Source organism: Ascaphus truei, chromosome 16, assembly GCF_040206685.1.
Source record: "Ascaphus truei isolate aAscTru1 chromosome 16, aAscTru1.hap1, whole genome shotgun sequence".
Taxonomy (NCBI): Eukaryota; Metazoa; Chordata; class Amphibia; order Anura; family Ascaphidae; genus Ascaphus; species Ascaphus truei.
This window is the reverse complement of record NC_134498.1, coordinates 31,706,341-31,732,279: the sequence shown is the minus strand read 5'-3', so window position 1 is coordinate 31,732,279 and position 25,939 is coordinate 31,706,341. Positions and strand designations below refer to the sequence as shown.

The window sequence follows — 25,939 nt, the reverse complement described above, 5'->3', positions numbered from 1 at the left end:
AGACAAATTGTCATTAGTGTATGCTCTCACACTCACTCACACACACTATCTAACTATCACACATGATCCCAAACTGTCACCAACACTCTTACATACTCTAACACACCCACATTCACTATCACACACACAAACATACGTGTACTCGCACTCTCTTGTCTATGCTAACTCTGTCTCTCAACTATTCTTTCTCACTCACACTCACTCTGTCTCATACTCTCGCCATCTCTTTCTCTCTTATCTACTAAGTGATTTTAAACTATAAGGCACCTCACGGCCCATAAACGATGTGTATCTCATTTCATTATTTCACCATAATTACTACAATTGTCACATATTATTGCCTGAATAGATATTACAAATGGCTACTTTTCTTTATACTGCAGACAAAACTATACCTTCTTTTTTATAATACTCATCACCTTTGCCCTGAATGACAAAGTCCCATCAGCGATTTTAATTTGGCTTTTGATCCAGGAAGTTTTATGGATGTGTCGGAGGAGCACAGGTGCGTGGGGAGCAAGACGGCGGAGTCCATAACGGAGGATGATGACGAGGTGTTTGTGAGTTCGCGCACGACTGAAGACTTATTTACCGTCATACACAGGTAGGCGTGTTTGTACATAAAAAACTCTGGGTGTCAAAATAAAGAGTAGTGGTACTCTGTATTTAACTTTCAGGGGGATTATATAATTGCTTCATATAACCACCAGGGCGCTTTGGGGAATGAAACACAGAAAACAAGTCTCCAAGGTGTATTAATCAGAATGTTTACTATAATTATCCTTTAAATTGTTACTTCTTTGCTAGGTCCAAAAGAAAGCTGTTGGGATGGAAAGATTCTGGGGAGACTTTTGCGAGCAGACAAAACTCTGTGTCACCAGTTAAAAATTCATGCAGCTCTACAACCAGTGACTCTCCGACTGGGAGCAGCAGCACCACCCGGTCATCCAGCAAGAATGAGGACTTCAAGGCCCTGCTCCAGAGAAAGGGCAGCAAGACCGGCCTGGGGTCACGTCCCTCGGCTGCAGAACTTCTGAAGACCACCAATCCTTTAGCACGGAGGGTCATGAACGAGTTTGCTCCAGAGATTGAGAAGAACAGCTGCTCCAAAACTTTACCATGAAGTCTAACAAGAGTGGATGTTTTCTGGGGAAACATGGGGTGGACAGTATGGGATGGACAATGTAGTATGGAAACCCGTGGAATGCGCAGAGAACAGTTGTTTGCAAAAAACACATTCAATCAGTCGTCAGACAGGGATATTTTTTTACTTAGACTTCAGTCTGTTGCTTTCCTTGTATAGAAGCGCAGAACACGCCACTTCCATGCTCCCTAAATGGAAATCTGCATTTTCTCTGGAACTCACAATGATCTTACTGCAGTTGACATTAGCCGAAAGGCTAAGTAGGGACCATCTTTGAAATGGTCTTGTGTCAAGCGTAGACCAATCTACTAACCGTGTATGTATCAGTATTGTGGCATCAGTCACCTGCTTTCCACTGGAATGTACAGTGCCATCTGCATGTGGTACAGAAATGTTTCAAAATGATAACAAGCTTTGCATTTTTTCTACTGTATACTTACATTTGGCTTCTTGTTGACTACATTCTAGCTGGGTGTGTTAACAGAAAATTAGATTATGTTGAGAAAGTAATTAACTCATTTAGAACGCAGATCATATAAAAAAAAAAAACATGTTCTGTGTCTACGGTTTTAAACAGTGATAGTCAATATCTCAATAATATCATTAGTTCGCTTTCATCCTAGGAAGGACGGACCCTAATCACCCCTCTCCCCCCCAAAAAAATATATATATATACATATAAGTCAACTAAAACATGGCCCCAATAACAGACCCACTGCTTTCTTATCATCACAAACTAATGGATACTTTCCTGTACAAATCCAGGTGCATAAAGTTGGTTACATAGTTACATAGTAGATGAGGTTGAAAAAAGACGTACGGCCATCAAGTTCAACCTATGCTAAATTTAGACGACAGATACTTTATCCTATATCCGTACTTACAGTATATTGATCAAGAGGAAGACAAACAAAAAAAAACCCAGTGACATATCATCTAATGATATCTCATAAGGGGAAAAATAAATTCCATCCTGACTCCAAGAATTGGCAATCAGATTACTCCCTGGATCAACATCCTTCCTATGTTTACTTATTTGGTATATCCCTGTATACCTTTGTTTTCTAAAAAGATGTCCAAACTTTTTTTTTAAACAAATCTATTGTATCTGCCATCACAGTCTCCATGGGTAATGAATTCCACATTTTAACAGCCCGTTGTCGGACATTTTAATATCCCTCTGTAGGAGGCATCCCGGGAACCAGCACTTCCCTACACAACAGAAGCTGTGGGGTTTATTTATTAAATTATCGTGGCTGCAAAGCTGGGCTAGGACCAGTGTAAAAAATAACGGCACCTGATTTATCCACAGAAAAACACCAATTGCTTTCAATCTGTGCTTCGATAAATCTAGTTTTTTTGCACCAGATTTGCAGCTAGGAGACAGCTATGGACCTGTGTATTTTGCCATTAAATTGACGTTAGGGATGATATTTGTACATGCTTCAGAAGTTATCGAGAACTTACCAAACGCAAATATTATAATGATTTTGGACTTCTGGTTAAGGTGGGTGCAAAAAAATTATCGTACTCAGTAAAGCAAAAAAAAAGGATCTTATGACTGTGTCTGCATGTCTTTCACAGGTCTCCAAACCTGCTTCATTCACACAATTGTCACACGTCATACAGAGGTTACACGGCAGACAAGGATTCTGGGAAGTGAACATGCAAATGAGCAAACCTTGATTGTGTCTGGTTTGCAACCTCTACCAGCCTCACTGCAGAATCAGTAAGAAAACCCAGACAGATGAGTGAGCTGTATATAGGAATAAAACTGCTGTCTCTGAGCGGGTCCACTGACTCTACTCTTCATTGTCACAGGCTGAGGCATACAAGCTGTGTAATGCTTCGCAAAACCTGTAGGGATATACCCATGTTAATAGCGGAAGCTAATAATGACACCCTCAGAGTGCTCATTTGTATCTTACCCAGAATCCTTGGGGGCTATGTACTAAGATCATATTTAAAAAAAAATTGCGGGTCTGAATGTTAGTGTAAATAGCAGTACTAACCTTCATAAAATGTGCACTGTATGGATGCATGTCGGTATGTGACTTCCTACATATGGCGCATAACTTGTTACATAGTTACATAGTAGATGAGGTTGAAAAAAGACATGCGTCCATCAAGTTCAACCTACGCTAAATGTAGACATTAGATACTTTATCCTATATCCGTACTCACAGTACAGTATATTACGGTTGTTGTTCGAAATGAATTTTGATGCATCGCGCCATGTTGAATACCTGGTTGCTACAATCTAAATTAAAACAGAATGATGTATATTTTCTTATTTAGAACTAGTATTTTTAAATATCAATTACTACTGTAATATTATTTATAATATCCATACTGTGAAAACACATTTTGTCAAATACATTTTTAGGTCGACACAAAGCAACTTAATTCTGCGCTAACAATATAAACAGACTTTTTAGGGCGTACGCCAATTTGAACGTGGCAGACGGTTTTGATTCACTTTCTACGTTTCTTTTGCCCCGGCCCATACCATTTTTTTTGCACATGCCATTTACATCTGTACACCTTGCACAGCACGGTATATTGCTGTGTGCCCAAGTATTTGACTACGTCAGTATTTGACGGTTAAGTCGCACGTTATGAGAAAAATAAGGTCAGTACACAGGCGCACACAAGCGCAATTCAATGTGAGATTTCCGCGCGTCACTTTTACGCTAACGATGCCATTTGCGACGCTTAGTACATTGGTCCCATTGGGCGCAGCCTGAACGCTGTGAGACGTGACAACGGCAGAATGAGGCAGGTCTGAGGACCCGTGGACGACATGCACATTATTAGAAAATGATTATTGTAACTGCTTCACAGCCATATAGATGTAAACGATCGACATTTGTGATGTACTATAAGCATATTTTAAGACTACGGTACTTGCGCTATCCAGAGTCCAGATGGCTGGAATTAAACTACGACGTGGTTAATATTTATTGGCATACCCAGCGGGTGAAGGTGCAATTCCACGTAGCCGGGCATAAAATAACCCCTTGTAGGGAATAGTACTGGTTGGCTTTCGTAAAAAAATGTAACCGTGCAAAGATTTGGCTGCTTTAATTTTTGAGGAAATTAATTACAAAATGGAATTTCTTAGAGGCGTCTAAATGGGGGAATGTTTGTCAATTAAATGTTTTTTTTTTTTTTTATTACCCCTATCCCAGTCTGTTCTGCCAATAAAGATTAGTGGAGGGGGAGAGAAGGGGACTCTGTCTGTGCAAACTCTTGTTGAACACACAGTGATATCAAACAAAAGAGAGCAGCCTGGGGAAATCAAACCCCTCCAATGCCTCAGCTCACCATGTTTACAAACGAACTTGGAAGAAAATACATGTAAAAATACTCAAGGTGTTGGATTTGAGTAAAAAAAAGGACTCAATCATCCAGATGTGGCCCCTTAAACAAGTCACTGCCATTTACTAATGTACACTTTGCTCCTAGGAGGTACTGACTCCCTAACCATGTCACTGCCATTAGTACAGTCTGATCCTAGGAGGGACTGACTCCCTAACCATGTCACTGCCATTAGTACAGTCTGATCCTAGGAGGGACTGACTCCCTAACCATGTCACTGCCATTAGTACAGTCTGATCCTAGGAGGGACTGACTCCCTAAACATGTCACTGCCATTAGTACTGTCTGGTCCTAGGAGGGACTGACCCCTTTAAATACCATAACATAAGCTTTACTTTTTTATGACGGACCACTTTAATAATAACAACTACCACTAAGGATTGAGGTCTTGCGCTGTGAGTAGGTATTCTTATAAAGCGTAAAATACAGTATACGTCATAATGCAGATGGTATTATTTTAAACAGGTAGAGTTGACTGATTTCCATAGCAGGCAGCTCGTTGTGCTCTAGGAAACACTGCTTAGTGCCAATCAAGTTTGGTCTGCAAGACAGGGCTGGGAACGCAATGGATATTTGGTTAACAGAGGGCTGAAACAGTGAATAACACAAGATACACATAGGGGGGGGGGGGGGGACTTTAAATCAAGGGGCACAAATTGGACCGTGCCCCAAAAAGGAGCAAATTGCAGCCCAGAGTATAAATAAAGCCCGAAAGCCTGCAGTTGTGTGGACACATGCTGCGTATTCTCACTTGCTCCACTTGTGCCCAGAGTTGTTTTCCATGCAGAAGTCAAAGAGACTTATCAGAGACACTGTCTTATCCTGAGCCCCTCTGATAAAGCTATTCGAAGCCCAGTGATGTTACACAGTAGGAGGCGTTTAGCAGCCATAGTCATGAAGGCTTTTGGGCCCAATTTGTATCAATAAAACACCGTTTAAAAATCAGTGAGCAGGGTAAAAACTAGAGATGTGACAAAATACCCAGTACTGTACATTAGGGGGAAGGAGACTTTAGCAAATAAATATGGAACGGGAACCGCACTGTTAATTGTTTTATTACCTTTAATTAGAGAAAACATACAACACCAGCGATGTAACAGTTTCATTTGGTCCCCATAGGGTTGCCAGGTGTCCAGTATTGAACAAGACGGTCCTGTATTTGGATACTCTGTCCAGTAAAAAATGAGAGGTACTGTAATACAAGGCATGTATGTCCCCGGTATTTTCCTCCCTGGACATAGTGACCGGACGCACCTTTCACCATTGAGTCCAGTATTTTTGGAGAAGCCACCTGGCAACCCTAGGTCCCCAGTGGACTTCGTGAGACGCCAACTCTGTTTCATCGAGAAATTTTGAAAGCTGAATAGTAACAGCAGGTATCACTCCTTAGGAATCTTCTTAAAACATAATTTTCTTTAAGTTTCTGACGTTTCGGGCCCTACAAGGGGCCTTTATCAACATATGTGATTGTCAGAAAACATTGGTAATACTTAAATAAAATGATGTTTTAAGAAGATTCCTGAGAAAAGGTGCCTGTGTGTTACTGTTCAGCTTCCTTATAGGTTGAACTTGATGGACACGTCTTTTTTCTAACCTCATCTACTATGTAATATATGTAACTAAATCTTCCGGGGATTTAGAGGACATTCCCTTAATCTCGGAGCACCACCGACAATTGAGTATATTTTGGGATCTATGATCTTGAGAGAGAGCCACTTTTTGCATATACTATAGCTGTGTATTCATCATAAAAATTTGACCCAGTCCAAAATCTTGTTGTGGACTAGGAGGGAGCAGGGTTGGGCTACAATCTCGTGATGAAATGGAGATAGGGTGGCAAGCTGGACTATGGTTGTCCCAAAACAATAGCAGCCAAATGATAATTCCCACCACTCCATTGAGCACTTTAAAGATGACCACTGCAATGGTAACGCCAATCTTTGTACAGTAATGTATTTTATACATATATATATATATATACAGTATAAATATATACAGTATATATATTTCTGGATGTCGTACTTTTTAATTATTGGACGCTCAGTAAACCTCTGACGTTTGTTTAAAGTGTTCTTAGTAATCCGTCGGAGCCCTGTGCTATGATGATGATGATGATGATGATGATGACGATGAGTTCGGATTTCTTACTGCTATATTGTTTTTCATTTCCTTTTTCGAAAGAGGTCAATGTGCCAGCAGAAAGAGCTAAAGCTTTAAGTAGCGAGGATCAGTCGCATATTAAAAACCCTTTCTCTGAATTTGATTATGAACTGCATATGTGTACATTTTCAAATGTATTGATCTGTATTGCTTTTTTTTTTTTTTTTTGCATCCAGGTAAATAAAAAATGTATCACTTTATTAAATATATATATATCATTCTGTTCTTTTCTTTTATGAAGTGGAAGTTTTCTGGTGTTGATGAACGTAAATTAAAGAGTCCAAGGTGGAGCACAGTGACCTAATGACAGTGACGTGTTTAATGGGTTAAAGGGTCAGTCCTATTTATGATCAAAGTCACCTAACGATAGTGACATGTTTAATGGGTTAAATCAGGGGTGGGCAGTTTTTGGGGATGAAGGGCAACTTGACAAGCTTTGGTAAGTTTCGCGAGCCGCACACTAAATGTAGAATGCACATTAAGTATGTGACCTGTGTAGCTTACCAAAGCTCCCCTCCAGCTTCTCCCCTACTTACTCTTTTTCTCACCTGCATCTCTCCTACCCTTTCTCTCTTTCCTCATTCACTCTCCCCCTTCTTCATCACTTTCCCCATCTCTTTTGATCCTTCTCCCCATCCCTCTCTCCCTTCCCCCCTCTCACTTCTCCCGCCCTCTCTCACTTCTCCCTTCCTCCTCACTCACTCTCCTTCTTCCTCATATCTTCTCTTACCTCCCCCTTTCCTCATATCATCTCACCTATCTCCCCCCCCCCCTTCATATCCTCTCTCACCTCCCCCCTCCTCCTCAAGTCCTCTTTAACCTCCCCACAGTTAAAATTCCTTACCTGCCTGTAGTGGCGGAAGTCCTCTCTGAGAGCAGACACCAAAAGTTGGCACTTCTGGGTTGGGACACTGGGACGGGCTCCGCCTCTGTCGCCCTCTGCCACAGCCACTCTTCGCCGCCGCACAATTCTGCCTCTGCTCTCGCTGCCCCCAAAATGCGCTGCTCTAGGCGACCGCCAACTGCTCTTTTTGGCCCTATTTATAAGATCATTCTAGGCACCTGCAGAAGGCAAAATGATATTGAAGAACTTCCAAGAGGTTAAGGGAGTGGATTGTATCATGAAGACGGAACGCAAAGCACATTATGGGGAATCTCTTTCTACCGCAAGATAATAGAACAACATGGCAAATCAGATTAAGCGTTTGTTCCAGGCTGATGATGTCACTGCCCTCATTTGGGAGGACAAAGCCAATAAACAGCAGCCGCAGAGTCTCCCGGATACAGCAGCAAACTCCTAAACTACAATGATTTAGAAGTCACTCGATGAGATGGTGGGGCAATACATTTTGTTTCATATACGTAGTCAGATAAGGCAGTTGGCACTCCAATAGGTGCTGGTAAGCCACAGGTGCACGTCCCATATAGAGAATGTAGATATACGTTACCGTTCCAAGGATTGGTAAACAAGAGACAGCACTCACATTTCATATACGTACATAGTTACATACTGTAGTTACATAGTTACATAGTAGATGAGGTTGAAAAAAGACATACGTCCATCATGTTGAACCTATGCTAAATTTAGACGACAGATACTTTATCCTATATCCGTACTTACAGTATATTGATCCAGAAGGCAAACAAAAAACCCCCCATATGACTTGATTCGCTTAAAGATGATTGGGGGTAGAATTGCACCTTAATGTGTTTTTAATGATAAATTGTATATATTTATATGTAACTTGTATCACACTGCTACGATCTTGACTGACATGTGGCCGAAACATGTATTATTCCACGAAATTTTGATGCATTCACGCCACAAAATTTTTTAATGTTATCCTGAAATATCACAAAGAAAAAGTACAGTGATATTATATAACAACGTCAACATTGTTTTTCTTTTTTTAAGGTTCTTTCCATTTTGTGAATATGAATGCTATTTGAATGTAAAACACAGAGTTTCTGGCATTATTCAGATAAGTGTTACATTTTCACATTACTGGATACACACTAATCCCTTCGTTAAGCAAAGAGTGGGAGGAAAAAAGAACACTTTGATACAACTGTCACCATAATTATAGTGAGAATGTATTCCTCCCACGCTCGAACACATTAGTCCGTAGGAAGAGACATGCTTTTAAAATTGTCTGTTTACTGGTGAAAGCGAGCGTCAGATTTCAAGCAGTCGTGATTCATTTAGCAGTTAAAACCCACCAGAACTTTGCTGCTGTATTAATTGTAGCCCAATTATTAAAAAGCCATTGGCAGTGTAATATCTGCTAACTGAATTATCTGCTGTGCCAAAACGACCCATTGCACATATAATATGGTTGTCTTAAAATCAGCTTGATCGTTTCAATCTGCTATCTGCCATTTTATCTACGCTGAAGCAGAGAATTGCAAAGCAACCATGTAACGTGGTTCAATTCATCACTAAAAATCACATTATATAGCAATGCCAGGGTGAACACTAAACATAGCATGGTTAGTTAACATACCGCTGGCATCCAGATGCACCAAATCTCAACAAAGAACCAACAATTTCATTGTCTTGGGCCTAGTCACTAGGGAACAAGAATAGATGGCTAGTGGCAATATGCAGTAGTTCGAAAAGACATCTCTCTGTGTTCATTAAAAATCCTTTGCAGTGGTCCTCTGTACTAAAATTATATCTGAATTTCCATTCTGTGTCAAAATTTGAAAGCTAGAAATAAAGTTTGATGCATTGCGTCATATTGAATACTTGATTGATACAATTTAAAGCAAAATAGAATGATATGTATTTTTTTTTTGTATTTATAATCCAAGTAAAGGTGTGCACAGCAGAAGTAGTCCCGCTGGGTACGGTACCGCCAATATCGTAGCGCAGGCCTGTCCAACTCCAGTCCTCGAGGGCCGCAAACAGATACTGCGCCACTTATTGAGCCAGCTGTGCTGAAGTAGGGATATCCTGAAAACCTGGCCTGTTTGCACCCTTCGAGGACTGGAGTTGGACCGGCCTGTTGTAGCGGATGCAGAAAGAGAGGCCCTGCAGTGGTCTTATGAAAAGAATACATTTATTGTAGTGCAATCAATGTTTCGGGCCGCTTACGAATCTTTGTCAAGATAAAGTGCAGTAGAAAGTGGATGCCATATATGCTCTCCATGGGCGCATACCTTGAAAACGGCACCGAAACCCCCCCAATTAAGCCTATATTACAAAACTGCAGTAATAAGGCTGTAAAGTGACATATTGCAGTGACGTGAACAGCAAATGTATTGCTTTTATTTCTCTGCTGTTCAGGTCACTGCAATATGACACGATATGACCTCATTGCTGCAGACAAGCGATGGCTGGGCGTAACCTTTAATATGCTAGCCATTTTGCTCCTGCCGTCACAGTTGACACTTAGCCCCAGATCCAGAGTCCATTATTTACTTAATGATACACTGAAGTTAACGCGTCGTTAAGTGTTAACGGATATCTTCAAAACTCAAAAAAATGAATGCTAAGGACTGTCTTCTGGCTATAATGGATGTTAGTGCTAATCATATGCAAAGAAGACGTTCATTTAACATCGCAAATCCACTGACCTCTGTTGCAATTAATTAACGATGCACTCGTTAGGTCACCGGGCTGGATGGCAGGCGAATATAAAACAGAGTTTTATTGGTACATGGCAAATACAAAGGGGGGGTCGAAACACCCCAACGCGTTTCACGTGTTGCACTGTGCTTTGTCATTCTTCTTGTACTGCGGATCCATATCGATGCGACTGGAGTACGCTAACACAATCCATCCCAGCAGGGATCATGCGAGTACCTCTATAAGTGCACTAATTTAAAAGGCGATATCAAGATAAACTATGGCGTATATGCTTTCTTACAGATGAAGTAGGAGTAGATTTGAAGGGTGTCATTGTTACGCCGGTGCTGCCCGCAGACCAGACCCGTCCCCTGAGCTGAAGGGGGAAGTGGTAATACACGCACCCGCAGCAAAGGGAGCGTGTCCGGAGTGTGGTATGAAGCGTTGCCAGGCCAGGTGTAGTAAGGTAGACAATACTTGCCGGTACCGGTTGTAGAGATAGAGTGAAGGATGCCTCGCCGAGGTCAGGGAGTGGAGAGTGGAGATAGGTCGTAGTCCAAGCCGTGTTCAAGGGGTTTCCAGAGTGAGCGTTGTCCAAGGGGTGCCGAGATCGAGAGCCAGAGGGGGTAGTCGTACGAGCGGCGTCAGAACCTGTGAAAACACTGAGAGAATCCAGAAGTACTTCCATACAGAGACTATGTCGAGCGACGAGTGATGGGAAGCACAGGCATAATAAAGCTGGGCAGGCCAATGGGAAAAGGGGGCAGGCCTGGAGGACTGCAAGGAGTCCTCCCTGATAGGAGGGAGGTGTTACAGCCCAGCTGAGTGTAATCCTTGATTTGCATGGAACTGTGTGATGCTTGGGGGCGACGCCTCACTGCAGGAGCAGTGGTTAAAAGTGCTCTGTTAGGCGTGTGCTCTGTAAGCTGGGAATGCATGCACATTACGTCTGGGGCTGGCATGCGTGTAGGTGTGCGTGCTGGAGGACGTGGGCGCTCCCGGCGCTGAGCAGAGGAATCGCCGAGGGGAGTGATCCCGCGACGGCGGCAGGGGCGAGGAGCCGTGGAGGCCGGTAAGGCAGGATTGTTTTGTGTGTCCAGGGGCTCCCTACGGAGAGGGAGTGCTCTGTGTGGGAAGCGAGGAGAACGCCGATTCCTGACAGTCATATTGGGACATACTATATCGGAGATCACCTCCTGACTGCGGAGGTGTGTCTTTAGTTCCATACCACCATGTCACCTATATTCCAAAGAACTCCACAAGGTTACACCTGTTAAAGAGGAAGTAATGCTCACAAAAGAAGATCTTTATATATATATATATATATATCATGTTGACTGAGAAAGGAAATTGTTTAAATACATCACCAAACACAGCCAATTCAAGAATCTTGACAGAATCAATCCACAAAGGGTTTTCTGATCCACTAGTATTTGGGTTTCACCCTTTTCTTCTTTCTAGTTAGGTCACAGCTAAACGTTGAGTTAATCACATGCAGAATGATTATTTCTAAACAATGTGCAGGATTTCCCCCCCACGTATGTTCAAATCTTATACTATATTTGTGAAAGCACTGTATGCCTGTCTGGATGTCCTGTGTCCCTAGGGGAAATCTCATTGGTCCCTTGGCCCGCCCGCCCCCGCACACCTCTCATTGGCCTGAGGCGGAGTGACGGGCCAAAGGAGAGACACACACACACAGACGCTGACGAGACGCTCATCAGGACACCAAAAGTAAGTACAACACTCCCCCCCCCCCCACTATCACCCCCACTGGCCCTCCTCAACGGCTAGCCGCCCTTGACCACCCACCCTCCGCCCTTCCCAGCGCTGAACCACCCCCTATCACCACTACGGCCCCTTTGCTACGCTCTTACCCCACGCGGCACTTTCCGCCGCGTGTCCTCGAAAACGAGCAAGATCTCCCCCCCCCCAACAAACACCCTCGATCAGCACACTTACCCTACACCGCCAACGCCGGACCTCAAACACGACGCTAACACCCCCCCTCGCCACTCCGCATGCCGCCGCAGGCAAGACCGAGCAGCCACTCACACCCCCAACCCCCTCTCGCCACTCCGCATGCCACCGCGGGCCAGACCGAGCAGCCGCTCACACCCCCAACCCCCTCTCGCCACTCCGCATGCCGACGCGGCCCATCACAAAAAGACCACTCCCCACTGTCAGCAATCATGCACACACGAAATCAGTTTACTGCACAAATCACAACATGCTCAACGTGGAACAGCTTTCACCCCCACCCCTCTCTTTGCCCCCCCCACCCCTCTCTTTGCCCCCCCACCCCTCTCTTTGCCCCCCCACCTCTCTCTTTGCCCCCCCCACCCCTCTCTTTGCCACCCCCCACCCCTCTCTTTGCCACCCCACCCCTCTTTGCCCCCCTCCCTGCCCTTTGCCCAACCTGCCCCTCCCTGCCCTTTGCCCTCCCCGCCCCTCCCTGTCTTTTGCCCGGCCTGCACAAATCTAACATCCTGACACGGTAACACAGTCAGAACAATCCCTGTAAATAGACACTCAACGTAAACTCCTTAGGAGCCAGGCCGGGTGGGTTACACAAGAAATACAGCCAGTCCCTGTTGGATAGTGAAACCGTTTGTAAAGTGAGTCCCATGTTAATCAGTGGCGGCGAGCGTTGGATAACGCATTCCGGCGTGGGATAAACGGCCCTTAGGGTTGCATTGTAAAGCGTTGGATCTGCCATTCGTTGTAAAGTGAAACGTTGGATAGCGAGGACAGCCTGTAACAGTTTTTACTTCACTCATAGTAAGTGCGCATTTGTGAGGGTTTTTATTGTCACTTTATAAAATTTAGTACATACAGTCTGTGCAATGGCGTTCTCCTACCTTCTATCCTAATACACACAGAGTTCTATCATAGAGTATAACTTTTGAAGGCTTACATCACCATTTGCAATTTTTTAACAACAGTATTACCCTATACAGTCATTTTTATCTCTTTGCATACTACGTATCCCGCTCCCTCATCCTGTCCGATCACAATCTCTAAGAAAAAAGAAGACTCTTTTCTATTTGAAGGTTGAGTGGGGTCGGGCTTACTTTATTTTATTATCTATTATCTTCTGTTTAACTCCTATATTATTTTACTAGCTGAGAGACCCGGCGTTGCCCGGGATGTAAATGCGTAATAGGTAGTATTATTTCTAAATCGTGGAACAATAGGTGAGTATTTGTTGTAAAGGTTGGGAAAAGGGGAGCGGAGGAGGCGGGGGGAAAAGGGGAGCGGAGGGCGGGGGAAAAGGGGAGCGGAGGGCGGGGGGAAAGGGAGCGGAGGGCGGTGGGAAAGGGGAGCAGAGGGGGGGGGAAAGGGGAGCGGAGGGGGGGGGGGAAAGGGGAGCGGAGGGGGGGGGGGAAAGGGGAGCGGAGGGGGGGGGAAGGGGAGCGGAGGGGGGGGGGGAAAGGGGAGCGGAGGGGGGGGAAAGGGGAGCGGAGGGGGGGGGGGAAAGGGGAGCGGAGGGGGGGGGGGGAAAGGGGAGCAAAGGGGGGGGAAAGGGGAGCGGAGGGGGGGGAAAGGGGAGCGGAGGGGGGGGAAAGGGGAGCGGAGGGGGGGGGGAAAGGGGAGCGGAGGGGGGGGGAAAGGGGAACGGAGGGGGGGGGAAAGGGGAGCGGAGGGGGGGAAAGGGGAGCGGGGGGGGGAAAGGGGAGTGGGGGGGGGGAAGGGGAGTGGGGGGAGAAAGGGGTGTGGGGGGAGAAAGGGGAGTGGGGGGGGGAAGACGAGTGGGGGGGGGAAAGGGGAGTTGGGGGGGGGGGAAGGGGAGTGGGGAGGAAGGGGAGTGGGGAGGAAGGGGAGTGGGGGGGGGAAAGGGGAGTGGGGGGGAAGGGGAGTGGGGGGGGAAGGGGAGTGGGGGGGAAAGGGGAGTGGGGGGGGGGGGAAAGGGGAGTGGGGGGGGGGGGGAAAGGGGAGTGGGGGGGGGAAAGGGGAGTGGGGGGGGGAAAGGGGAGTGGGGGACGGGGTGGAGAGCAGTGGGCATATGTATTGTCATAATTTATGTATGTGCATGTCCCCCCCCCCCCTCCGTGCGTCCGTCCCCCTGCTGGTTCGGCTGGTGGCCCCCCCCCCGTTCCCCGTGACTCGGTCCCCCCCCTCCCCCGTGACTCCCCCCCCCCCCTGTTCCCTGTTACTCGCGGCTCGCCCCCCCCCGTTCCCTGTGACTCGCGGCTCGCCCCCCCCCCCGTGACTCGCGGCTCGCCCCCCCCCCCCCGTGACTCGCGGCTCGCCCCCCCCCCCGTTCCCTGTGACTCGCGGCTCGCCCCCCCCCCCGTTCCCTGTGACTCGCGGCTCGCCCCCCCCCCCCGTTCCCTGTGACTCGCGGCTCGCCCCCCCCGTTCCCTGTGACTCGCCCCCACCCCCCCGTTCCCCGTGACTCGCGCTCCCCCCGGCGCCCGCTTTGTCCCCCGATGTGCCGTCCGGCTGAGTGAGGCGTGCAGGCGGCGGCAAGAAGCGCCCTGTGTGGGCCTGAGGCACGAGGGTCCGGCTGAGTGAGGCGTGCTGGCGGCGGCAGGATCGCCCTGTGTGGGCCTGAGGCGCGAGGGTCCGGCTGAGTGAGGCGTGCAGGCGGCGGCAGGAAGCGCCCTGTGTGGGCCTGTGGCGCGAGGGTCCGGGTGAGTGAGGCGTGCAGGCGGCGGCAGGAAGCGCCGTGTGGGCCTGTGGCGCGAGGGGTCCGGGTGAGTGAGGCGTGCAGGCGGCGGCAGGAAGCGCCCTGTGTGGGCCTGAGGCGCGAGGGTCCGGCTGAGTGAGGCGTGCAGGCGGCGGCAGGAAGCGCCCTGTGTGGGCCTGTGGCGCGAGGGTCCGGCTGAGTGAGGCGTGCAGGCGGCGGTAGGAAGCGCCCTGTGCGCCTGAAATAGGAGAGTTACTGGTGCCATAAGCTGAGACGGACGCGCAGTGCTGTGACTTACCTGAGGGGGAGTAGCGCCGGGGAGGTAAGGGAGCGGCTGGGGTAGGAGGGCCGCACTTCCCGTCCGGAGCCGGTGCACGTGATGGGGGATGTGTGTGTGTAGGTGTGTGCGTGTGTATGTGGCCCGTCACTCCGCCTCAGGCCAATGAGAGGTGTGCGGGGGCGGGCGGCCCAAGGGACCAATGAGATTTTCCCTAGGGACACCGGACAGGCAGGCAGGCATACAGTGCTTTCACTAATATAGTATATAAGATCTGCTTAAGACTCCTTTACTTGTCTTCTGGTTAGGGTGTATTTTTGTTTCTCACCACTGGGTTCCTTCTCACCACTGGGGTTCCCCATTGCCTTATTTTCTGATTTCTTTAGACTGTCTTAAAGCTGCAGTTCAAGCAATATCCTGCATTTGTGTTTTTTTAATAAATCAGTTCTGTAGTAAGAAAAAATACTGTTAGCATTTTCTGTTTAAAAAAACAACAACTTTGAAAGACCAATTTTCTTGTATTCTATTTTAACAAGCATGCTTGTTACTATAGCAACCATTTACCTTCCCCATATTTAAAGATGTCGCCAAACTTCGCCGATCAATAGACGGAGATCGAATTGACCGGCAGCCATTCAGTTCTTTAGGTAAGTAGAGATTGCCTACATGAAACTATTGAAGTAAAAAAAAAAAACGGGAGCTTGTACTGCAGCTTTAACCGAAAAAAACAGAAAAGGAAAAAAGTGCGCTACTATAAAGGATCTTGGGATGTAAAACAAGTGATGGTGTAATAAATGATGTTATGTAGTTGAAAATTCAGATCCCACAATACCCAATAGGAGATGTGTAAAAATACATCAACCAGTGAATAAAATAAATTGTGGTCCCCAAAACCATTTGGAAGTGGAATAAACCTCTAATCCATTAAGTCCTTTAGGGGGTTAAAGTATCCAATCTGTGAATCCAGAAGGACTCTTTTGCTGAGAGGTCTTTGATTCGCTTCCTTCTCATAGTCACTACGATTTTGTAGAACAACGCCCCCTCGTTTATCCGCCTGTCTTATAATGAGGTTTTTATTATCCTTCAGAAATGTAAGAGCTAAATTCTCTTTTTTGTTTAAGTTGTGCTTAATATCACCTATTTTGTGATTTTTCACTTATTTATTGAATTCTTTATTCACCATATTGAAAAAAGTATCAACATGGTGACCTTTAGGCCTCGGGCATGGTCATAAGCGCTGACCCGTGCTTACGCTCGGCACTGAGCCCCTGCAGCTGCAATGAGAGTGGCTTTAGCAGGGGCTCGCTTACGCTTCCGCAGGCGTGCGGAAGCGTACGTCTTAGCAAAATTTTACATTTTCGCGCTCGCCGGAGCGCAGCGCCGGTCACGTGAGCGGTTCGCCCAATGAGGGCGAACCAGCTCCGTGATGTCACTGGCCCATCCCCCGACACCCGCTTTCCCTCAGCCTCCGCGCGCCTCCGTCCAGCATCACTAACCATGGACGCAGCCTTAGAATGCACAGGATAGAACTTAGATTGACCGCTAAACGGTGCGTGTTTACACACTAAATCAATAGTAGCTGGTTCTTCACAGATACTCATAGCAGCAACATTTGGTACCGGTGCAATTTGACCTGTTTCCATCTTTAGAAAATGTCTTTTCAAAGTGATATTACGTGTACATTTATGGAGATCTTTAAAGAGTTGAAAGTCATTAGGCCCACAAGATTTTGGAAAACTCAACCCTTTATTCAAAACTTTTTTTTGGTCATTGGTAAGAATAACAGATGACAAATGAAAGATCCCTCTATCTGGTGTATCTAGTGTTCCTGATAATAGTCTCTTCCTTTGGATTCTGCGGGGCGGGGGGGGGGGGGCGCGTTTTTCTGTATAATCACGGCCTATGGTAGGTTCGATTAATAAGGAGTTCTGAGATCTTTCCAGAAGACCTGCCACTTTAGGTTATTCTTTGTATGGCAGCATGGGCCTTATCAGGTATGACATCAGTTTCAAGCTGTAGGATCTTATCTGGTAATAGAATTGCCGTAGTAGAAGCAAGAGCTGACTAAGGGATATTATCTGGATAAATATTTAGCAGGGGGGTAGCTAGTGGGAGGACAGAGGGATTACACCAGGAGGATGTGAAAGGGATAAAACTAGCACAGGGGTCTGCAACCTCTCAAGGAAGAAGAGCCATTTTATAAAAAAATATTTCTCCAAAATATTCTGAGAGCCGCAACACAAGCATGAATATTACACCCCCACAAACACATACTGTACATATACTGTACACACCAATAGGTAAATACTGTATCAGCATTAATATATGACAAAATATGTGGGGGATTAAAATGCATCTCACAATAATAAGTCCCATTATTTATTTAATTTTTATACATACATACACTACACTCCCCAAAAAACACATACACAAACCCCCACCCCAAATACACACACACTACTCCCCCCCCCCCCCCCCCACAAAAAAAATACACACATATATGCCAATACAATTTTTGGGGTCCAGGTCACATTAAAGGAGCAGGGCCTCCCACTGATTAATCCCCACATCTTGCCCTTGTAAACCCGACATCCCCCCCACCCCCCATTAAGGGTGAGAGAGAGGAGGAAGGAGAGAGTGTGAGAGAGAGAGCGAGAGAGAGAAGAAGGAGAGAGAGAGAAGGAGAGAGAGAGAGGGGGGGGAGGAGAGAGATGGGGGGGAGGAGCGAGGGGGGAGGAGAGAGAGGGTTGAGGAGAGAGAGGGGGTTGGAGGAGAGAGAGGGGGGGGGAGGAGAGAGAGGGGGGGGGGAGGAGAGAGAGGGGGGGGGGGGAGGAGAGAGAGGGGGGGGGGAGGAGAGAGAGGGGGGGGGGAGGAGAGAGAGGGGGGGGGGGAGGAGAGAGAGGGGGGGGGGAGGAGAGAGAGGGGGGGGGGAGGAGAGAGAGGGGGGGGGAGGAGAGAGAGGGGGGGGGAGGAGAGAGAGGGGGGGGGAGGAGAGAGAGGGGGGGGGAGGAGAGAGAGGGGGGGGGGAGGAGAGAGAGGGGGGGAAGAGAGAGAGGGGGGGAGGAGAGAGAGGGGGGGGAGGATAGAGAGGGGGGGGGGAGGAGAGAGAGGGGGGGAGGAGAGAGAGGGGGGGAGGAGAGAGAGGGGGGGGAGGAGAGAGAGGGGGGGGAGGAGAGAGAGGGGGGGAGGAGAGAGAGGGGGGGGAGGAGAGAGAGGGGGGGGAGGAGAGAGAGGGGGGGGAGGAGGGGGGGGGAGGAGAGAGAGGGGGGGAGAAGAGAGGGGGGGGGGAGGAGAGAGGGGGGGGAGGAGAGAGGGGGGGGAGGAGAGAGGGGGGGGGAGGAGATAGAGGGGGGGGATGAGAGAGAGGGGGGAAAGGAGAGAAAGAGAGAGGGGGAAGGAGAGAGGAGAGAAAGAGAGAGGGGGAAGGAGAGAGGAGAGAAAGAGAGAGGGAGGAGAGAGAAAGAGAGAGAGAGAGGAGAGAGAAAGAGAGAGGGGGAAGGAGAGAAAGAGAGGGGGAAGGAGAGAAAGAGAGGGGGAAGGAGAGAGGGGGAGGAGAGAGGGGGAAGGAGAGAGAGGAGGGGAAGGAGAGGGGGTGGAATGAGAGAGAGAGAGAGAGAGAGAGAGAGAGAGAGAGAGAGAGAGGGGGGGGGGAAGGGGAAGAAGAGAGGAGGGGGGAAGGGGAAGAAGAGAGGAGGGGGAAGGGGAAGAAGAGAGGAGGGGGAAGGGGAAGAAGAGAGGAGGGGGGAAGGGGAAGAAGAGAGGAGGGGGGAAGGGGAAGAAGAGAGGAGGGGGGAAGGGGAAGAAGAGAGGAGGGGGGAAGGGGAAGAAGAGAGGAAGGGGGAAGGGGAAGAAGAGAGGAGGGGGGAAGGGGAAGAAGAGAGGAGGGGGGAAGGGGAAGAAGAGAGGAGGGGGGAAGGGGAAGAAGAGAGGAGGGGGGAAGGGGAAGAAGAGAGGAGGGGGGAAGGGGAAGAAGAGAGGAGGGGGGAAGGGGAAGAAGAGAGGAGGGGGGAAGGGGAAGAAGAGAGGAGGGGGGGAAGGGGAAGAAGAGAGGAGGGGGGAAGGGGAAGAAGAGAGGAGGGGGAAGGGGAAGAAGAGAGGAGGGGGAAGGGGAAGAAGAGAGGAGGGGGGAAGGGGAAGAAGAGAGGAGGGGGAAGGGGAAGAAGAGAGGAGGGGGAAGGGGAAGAAGAGAGGAGGGGGGAAGGGGAAGAAGAGAGGAGGGGGAAGGGGAAGAAGAGAGGAGGGGGGAAGGGGAAGAAGAGAGGAGGGGGAAGGGGAAGAAGAGAGGAGGGGGAAGGGAAGAAGAGAGGAGGGGGGAAGGGGAAGAAGAGAGGAGGGGGGAAGGGGAAGAAGAGAGGAGGGGGGAAGGGGAAGAAGAGAGGAGGGGGAAGGGAAGAAGAGAGGAGGGGGAAGGGGAAGAAGAGAGGAGGGGGGAAGGGGAAGAAGAGAGGAGGGGGGAAGGGGAAGAAGAGAGGAGGGGGGAAGGGGAAGAAGAGAGGAGGGGGAAGGGGAAGAAGAGAGGAGGGGGGAAGGGGAAGAAGAGAGGAGGGGGGAAGGGGAAGAAGAGAGGAGGGGGGAAGGGGAAGAAGAGAGGAGGGGGGAAGGGGAAGAAGAGAGGAGGGGGGAAGGGGAAGAAGAGAGGAGGGGGGAAGGGGAAGAAGAGAGGAGGGGAGAAGGGGAAGAAGAGAGGAGGGGGGAAGGGGAAGAAGAGAGGGGGAAGGGGAAGAGAGGGGGAAGAGAGAGAGGGGGGAGAGAGAGTGGGGAAGAGGGGGAAGGAGAGAGAGTGGGGAAGAGGGGGAAGGAGAGAGAGGAGGGAGGATAGAAAGGAGGTGGAAGAAAAGAGAGAGGGGGAAGAAAAGAGAGGGGGAAGAAAAGAGATGGGGAAGAAAAGAGAGCGGGGAAGGAAAGCGAGAGCGGGCGTGAAGGAGAGATTGAGAGAGGGGGAAGCAGAAAGAGACAGGTGAAGGAGAAAGAGAAAGTGGGAAGAGAGAGAGAAAGGGGGAGATAGAGTAGTGAGAGAGAGATGGGAAGAGAGGGGAGTGGGAGATGGGAAGAGAGGGGAGTGGGAGATGGGAAGAGAGGGGAGTGGGAGATGGGAAGAGAGGGGAGTGGGAGTGAGAGATGGGAAGAGAGAGGAGTGGGAGTGAGAGATGGGGAGTGGGAGTGAGAGATGGGAAGTGAGAGGAGTGGGGGTGAGAGATGGGAAGAGAGAGGAGTGGGAGTGAGAGATGGGAAGAGAGAGGAGTGGGAGTGAGAGATGGGAAGAGAGAGGAGTGAGAGATGGGAAGAGAGAGAGAGGGGAAGAGAGATGAGTGAGAGATGGGAAGAGAGAGGGGAAGAGAGATGAGTGAGAGATGGGAAGAGATAGCAGAGAGAGATGGGAAGAGATAGCAGAGAGAGATGGGAAGAGAGAGATGAGTGAGAGATGGGAAGAGAGGAGAGATGGGAAGAGAGGAGAGATGGGAAGAGAGGAGAGATGGGAAGAGAGGAGAGATGGGAAGAGAGGAGAGATGGGAAGAGAGGAGAGATGGGAAGAGAGGAGAGATGGGAAGAGAGGAGAGATGGGAAGAGAGGAGAGAGGAGAGAGGAGAGAGGAGAGAGGAGAGAGGAGAGAGGAGAGAGGAGAGAGGAAGGGACAGGGATATAGGAAGAGAAGATGTGAGTGTGCCTGCTGCTTACCGGCTGCCCTGAAGGATTGAGGGGTCCTGTTAGAAACTTGCAGAGAGGGGGCCTGCCGAGCTGCCTGCAAAAAGCTGCCGACAGAGGTGCCTGTCAGGGGAACCTCCCTTCTACCAGTCACTAGCAAGCTGTCTGGACAGGCACCTCCAAGGACACCTTCCAGCAGGCCACCTCTGCGGATCAGGCCGGCTTAGCTTTGCCACAGGATAGTGAGGGAGTGCGACAGCAGCTGGGGGTCGGTAACCTGCAGAGAGAAGCAAGGAGGAGCTGAGAGAGCGGCATGCAGCTCGGGGGCCGCAGGTTACCGACCCCTGCACTAGGATAAAGAAGGTGAGAAGCTTTAACACCATGATACTAAGACTGAATACAAGAATGTTTCTCAGGAACAAAATATTATGCCACTATCTTTGAGGACATTATGTCTTATTTGAATGTCGCCGCCATTTTGTACTGTTTTTGTACGTGAATATTTATCTTCAAAATAAATATTTCTTGTTATGTGCTGAGACCAGGGCTGCCACCACTCCGCGTTTCACACGGAGACTACGGTTTTACCTAGTGAACCTCCGGGGGTGAGGGCAGCAGCTGACGTCACTACTCATGACATGCTGTGTACCGCCTATGCGGACAGTCTGGCGATCCGCCAAACAAGCACTCAGCTGCTATTAGGGGAACCCCGAGCCGCGTGCTCTGATGGCCACCTACCAGTGCAGCACTCAGCTGTTAGCAAGGAAAATCCCCTACCCGGTGCCTCTCCCTGCTCTCACTCAGCTGTTAGCAAGGAAAATCCCCTACCCGGTGCCTCTCCCTGCTCTCACTCAGCTGTTAGCAAGGAAAATCCCCTACCCGGTGCCTCTCCCTGCTCTCACTCAGCTGTTAGCAAGGAAAATCCCCTACCCGGTGCCTCTCCCTGCTCTCACTCAGCTGTTAGCAAGGAAAATCCCCTACCCGGTGCCTCTCCCTGCTCCCACTCAGCTGTTGGCAAGGAAAATCCCCTACCCGGTGCCTCTCCCTGCTCTCACTCAGCTGTTGGCAGGGGAAATCCCCTTCCCGATGCCTCTCCCTGCTCTCACTCAGCTGGTAGCAGGGGAAATCCCGTACCCGGTGCATCTCTTTGCCTGGACGGCCAGCTACTAGTGCAGGGAGAGCTGAGAGATACTTCCCTCCCTGCCTGTCTGACCTCGAATATCCATCTATGCACCTAAGCAGAGTCTGAGTCAAGTATACTACCAGGACTGTGCTGCTGCAGAGTTAGGCTGCGCTTATTGTGCCAGCGTTGCGACAAAACAAATGTAGAAGCGACGCGACGGAGCAACAGCTTGGTCGCCATCGCTGGAAGTCAAGTCAATTTGATTTTTCCAGCGACTGCAGCATGACGGCTCTGTCACGTCGCTGTCCCCGGCACTATAAGCGCAGCCTTACTAACCTCCAATACTATCAGGGAATACCTACCCTCCCTATCCTGTCCAAGCCTGACAGTACTCAGACTAAAACATACTGGACACCTAACAAGCTCCTATTGAACCCCCAAAATGACCACAACATATATATAAGCATATGAGTGTCACAGAGGAGTGCTACTGAGCATGGCAATATATATTTTTAAAACCAGAGACAGAACATAAAACACAGACAAAGCTCAGTTTTTAGCACATCCAGTGAGACTCATACACGGTACAGTGCCTAAATATATATGTATAAATATCTAATAAGTAAAATGGTCTTTTAGTTTGACATTTTTGGCCAAAATTGTTGTAAGCCCCTGAGCCAACGCCAAGGCAGACCACATATCAGGGGTCCCTAACGCTAATATAAATTCTTAATAACCTGTGTAATAACAGGAAGAATGATTTATAGTAAATCTGTCAATATTAGTTGCAAAGTTCTGAGTCTGACTGAAGCTTTTATTAACCTGTACATTACCAGGAAAAGCACTCTGTATTAGAGTTGTCACAGCCAAACTGCAAGCAGGCAAGTTCCCCTGAGTGGACCTATTTTGATCTGGTTTGAAACTGATTGGCCGGCGAAGCCGGCCAATTCAGTTAAACAACAATTCTACTTGTTACCAAGTAGAACAAAGAAAAAACCAGTCAAACAAAAAAGTAAATGAATCCAACAAGTACACTGCTAAAGTGCACTTAAAACAGAAGGGTTAATTCTGAAGAACCCTTGATGGGGGTACCGAGCAAAGCACCCCGCCTAACGCCCACTGGGAGGCAAACTCTGAAACCGTCCCAGTGGACTCGGCGTACGAGTACTCTGCCCGAATACGGGAGTGCACCAGCGCCCGGAACATGGCCACGATGTTTGTTGGGACCCTCCCCTCCAAACACTGCTTCCTGGTTTTACAAATGGCTACCTTAGCCAATGCCAGGAGCAGGTTGACCAGGAGATCCCTAGGCTTATCGTTCCGGGACACTGGGCACCCAAAAATAAAAAGTTGAGGGGAAAAACCCAGCCAGAACTGCAGGAGAAGGCTCCTCAAGAAGGACATGAGGGGCTGCAGTCTAGCGCAACTCGAATAAATGTGATATACGGACTCCCGCTCGCCACAGAAGGGACAGGCGGCGGGGGAGTCCGTGAAGTGTGCCAAATACTCCTGTGCTCAGTGCACCGTGGAGGACCCTCCAACCCAAATCCCCGGCGGGACCGGGAACCAAAGATGAATAGAGTTCCCTCCACCGGGGTCTCTCGCCCTCGTTCGCAGGGAATACCCGCCTCCAGATGGTGTCTGGGCGGGTGACAAGGGCGAGGTAATGCACTATATGGAGCACAAGAGAATACAGGACTTTCCTCGGCATGCCGCGGAAACACGCCGGGGATATATCCCCCAACTTGCTGAGGTTGGGGGAAAGAAGAGCCCGAGGGGGCTGCCGCGGCTTCGGTTCCACGCAAAAATCCGGAGAGCTGAAGTTGATAGGCTGACAAGGCTCTCCGGTCTGCAATAACCCCTCAATGAAGGTGCGTGAGTCGGGGTGGATGGCATCCGTAATCTCCTGGATCAAGCGACGAGGGACGCGGGCAGTACGCAGACCCATACGGGGCGCGAGCACCTCTGCTCTTACCCAGTATCGCCGCCCATAGTCCAGGAGATCCCCGACTCTGGTCACCTGCGCCAGGATTAGCCGGCGGCAAATAGAGGGTGAATCCAACATCCGAGCCCCCACTGCCGGATTATACAGCAGGGGCTCGGCGAGGAAATCAACCCCCACCGCCTGTTCCTTCCTGGTCGCGGAGACCAGTTTCCAGGCCTTAAGTAAGTCCCGATAGTATGCCGGCAGCACCGAGAGGTCTCTACCTAAACCCTCGGGCCTGATGATAAACAGTTGCCGATCATACCTCATATTGCGCAGCTGGCGAAAGAAACTGGTTGCCAGCTGGCACCACTGCGGAGACGGATCTGCGAATAGGTATCTCTGCAGGTATTGGAGGCGGAAAGTGTGTAACTGGGAGCGAACACACACCACTCCCTGTCCACCCTCCTCCAAAGGGAGACACGCAACTCCCGCAGAGACCCAATGCTTCCCTATCCAAAGAAAATCCATCAACTTCCTCTGGATCTTGTTGATAAATTCGGGGGTCGGACCCATGGCTATCAGCCGGTGCCAAAGCTGACTGGCCACCAGCTGATTAATCACCAGGGTTCTTCCCCTGAGGGAAAGCATTCTCGACAGATACACCCATGACCCCAGACGAGCAACGACCCGTTCTTCAAGATCACTGAAGTTTTCCGGGGCCGGGACCTCCGCAGCAGACAGGTAGACTCCCAGATACTTGAGAGTATCGCCCTCCCACGAGACATTCCGAAACGCGGGGGGCAAGGAGTCCACCTGTAAGGGACCCACCAGAATGCCAGAGCACTTGGACCAGTTGATCCGAGCAGAAGAGGCCGCGGTATAGACCTCTTGGCACGCTTGTGCCCGCTCTAGATCATCTAGGTCCTGGGCCACGAGGAGCACGTCATCGGCATAAGCCGACAGGACTACCCGCATGTCAGGTTCCCGCAGCACCAGCCCGGTGCGCCTCCTCCTCAGTAGGCAGAGGAAGGGCTCAATGGCCAGCGCGTACAGTTGCCCAGACAGGGGGCACCCTTGACGTACTCCCCGACCAAACACAAAAGGTGCCGTCAGGGACCAGTTGATCTTCACCAGACACTCTGCAGAGGCGTACAGCATCTGGAGAAAGCCCACAAATTGTGGGCCGAAGCCAAACGCCTGCAGGGTCTGCATAAGGTAACGGTGATCCACTCTGTCAAACGCCTTCTCTTGATCTAGGGACAGGAAGGCGAGTGATAGACCAGTCCTTTGTGCGTAATGCATCAGGTCCCGGACCAGAAAGATGTTGTCATGAATACTCCGGCCCGGGACAGTATAGGACTGGTCGGGATGAATCACCTCTGCCAGCACGGACTTGAGCCTCAGCGAAAGCGCTTTGGCTACGATCTTATAGTCCGTGCTGAGCAGTGATACCGGTCGCCAGTTGGAAATCTGGCGGAGATCCCCCTTCTTCGGCAGCAGAGACAGTATTGCCCGCCGACACGAAAGGGGCATCTCACCGGTCTCCAGGGCTTCGGCTAGGACCTCGGTGAAATCAGGTCCCAGCATCTCCCAGAAAAACCTGAAGAACTCCACAGTCAGCCCGTCCAGACCCGGCGTTTTTCCGCGGGACATGAGATTGAGGGCTTCAGAGAGCTCGGCCATGGTCAAAGGTAACTCAAGCAGCTCCCTTCCATCCTCACTGACCATGGGAAGCCCCTCCCATAAGACCCTGCATTTATCTGGCTGGATTGACTCCGGAGAGAAAAGATCTACATAGAATCTCCGGGTTCTGTCCCGGATGCTCTCCGGGTCAGTCAAAGGAGTACCGTCCTCTGCCAACAAGCAGGTGATATGTCTACGGTTTCCCCTCTTTTTCTCCAGCGCGTAGAAGAGTCGTGACCCGCGATCCATCTCGCGAAGGAAGTGGATGCGGGATCGCACATACGCCCCCCGAGCTCTCCGATCTTCCAAGTCCCGGAGAGCGTACTTCCTCTCCACGTACATACTCTGCAGGTATTGGTCTCCTTCCACAGACAGCCTCCTCTCGAGATCGAGCACC

At 49.5% G+C, this 25,939-nt stretch overlaps 1 protein-coding gene and 1 long non-coding RNA gene across 5 annotated transcripts in view; one reads left to right on the top strand and one right to left on the bottom strand.

Annotated features, from left to right (window-relative positions):
* NHSL2 (NHS like 2) overlaps positions 1-6,892 on the top strand; it is a 94,550-nt gene extending 87,658 nt beyond the window's left edge. For 3 of the 4 annotated variants that reach the window (XM_075572972.1, XM_075572974.1, XM_075572975.1), the window contains exons 7-8: positions 475-604; positions 808-6,892. In XM_075572972.1, the coding sequence (XP_075429087.1) occupies positions 475-604; positions 808-1,123 (446 nt within the window). In that variant the 3' untranslated portion in view covers positions 1,124-6,892. Of the gene's footprint in view, positions 1-383; positions 605-807 lie in introns of those variants that run through there. The other variant, XM_075572973.1, reaches the window with a different exon arrangement.
* Positions 1-20,865, bottom strand: part of LOC142467366 (uncharacterized) — a 73,106-nt gene extending 52,241 nt beyond the window's left edge. Inside the window, exons 1-2 of the long non-coding RNA XR_012788380.1 lie at positions 20,843-20,865; positions 7,530-7,747 (exon numbers count right to left, since the gene is read on the bottom strand). This is a non-coding gene — a long non-coding RNA (uncharacterized LOC142467366). The remainder of the gene's footprint in view (positions 1-7,529; positions 7,748-20,842) is intronic.
* Between the last annotated feature and the right edge of the window lie 5,074 nt (positions 20,866-25,939).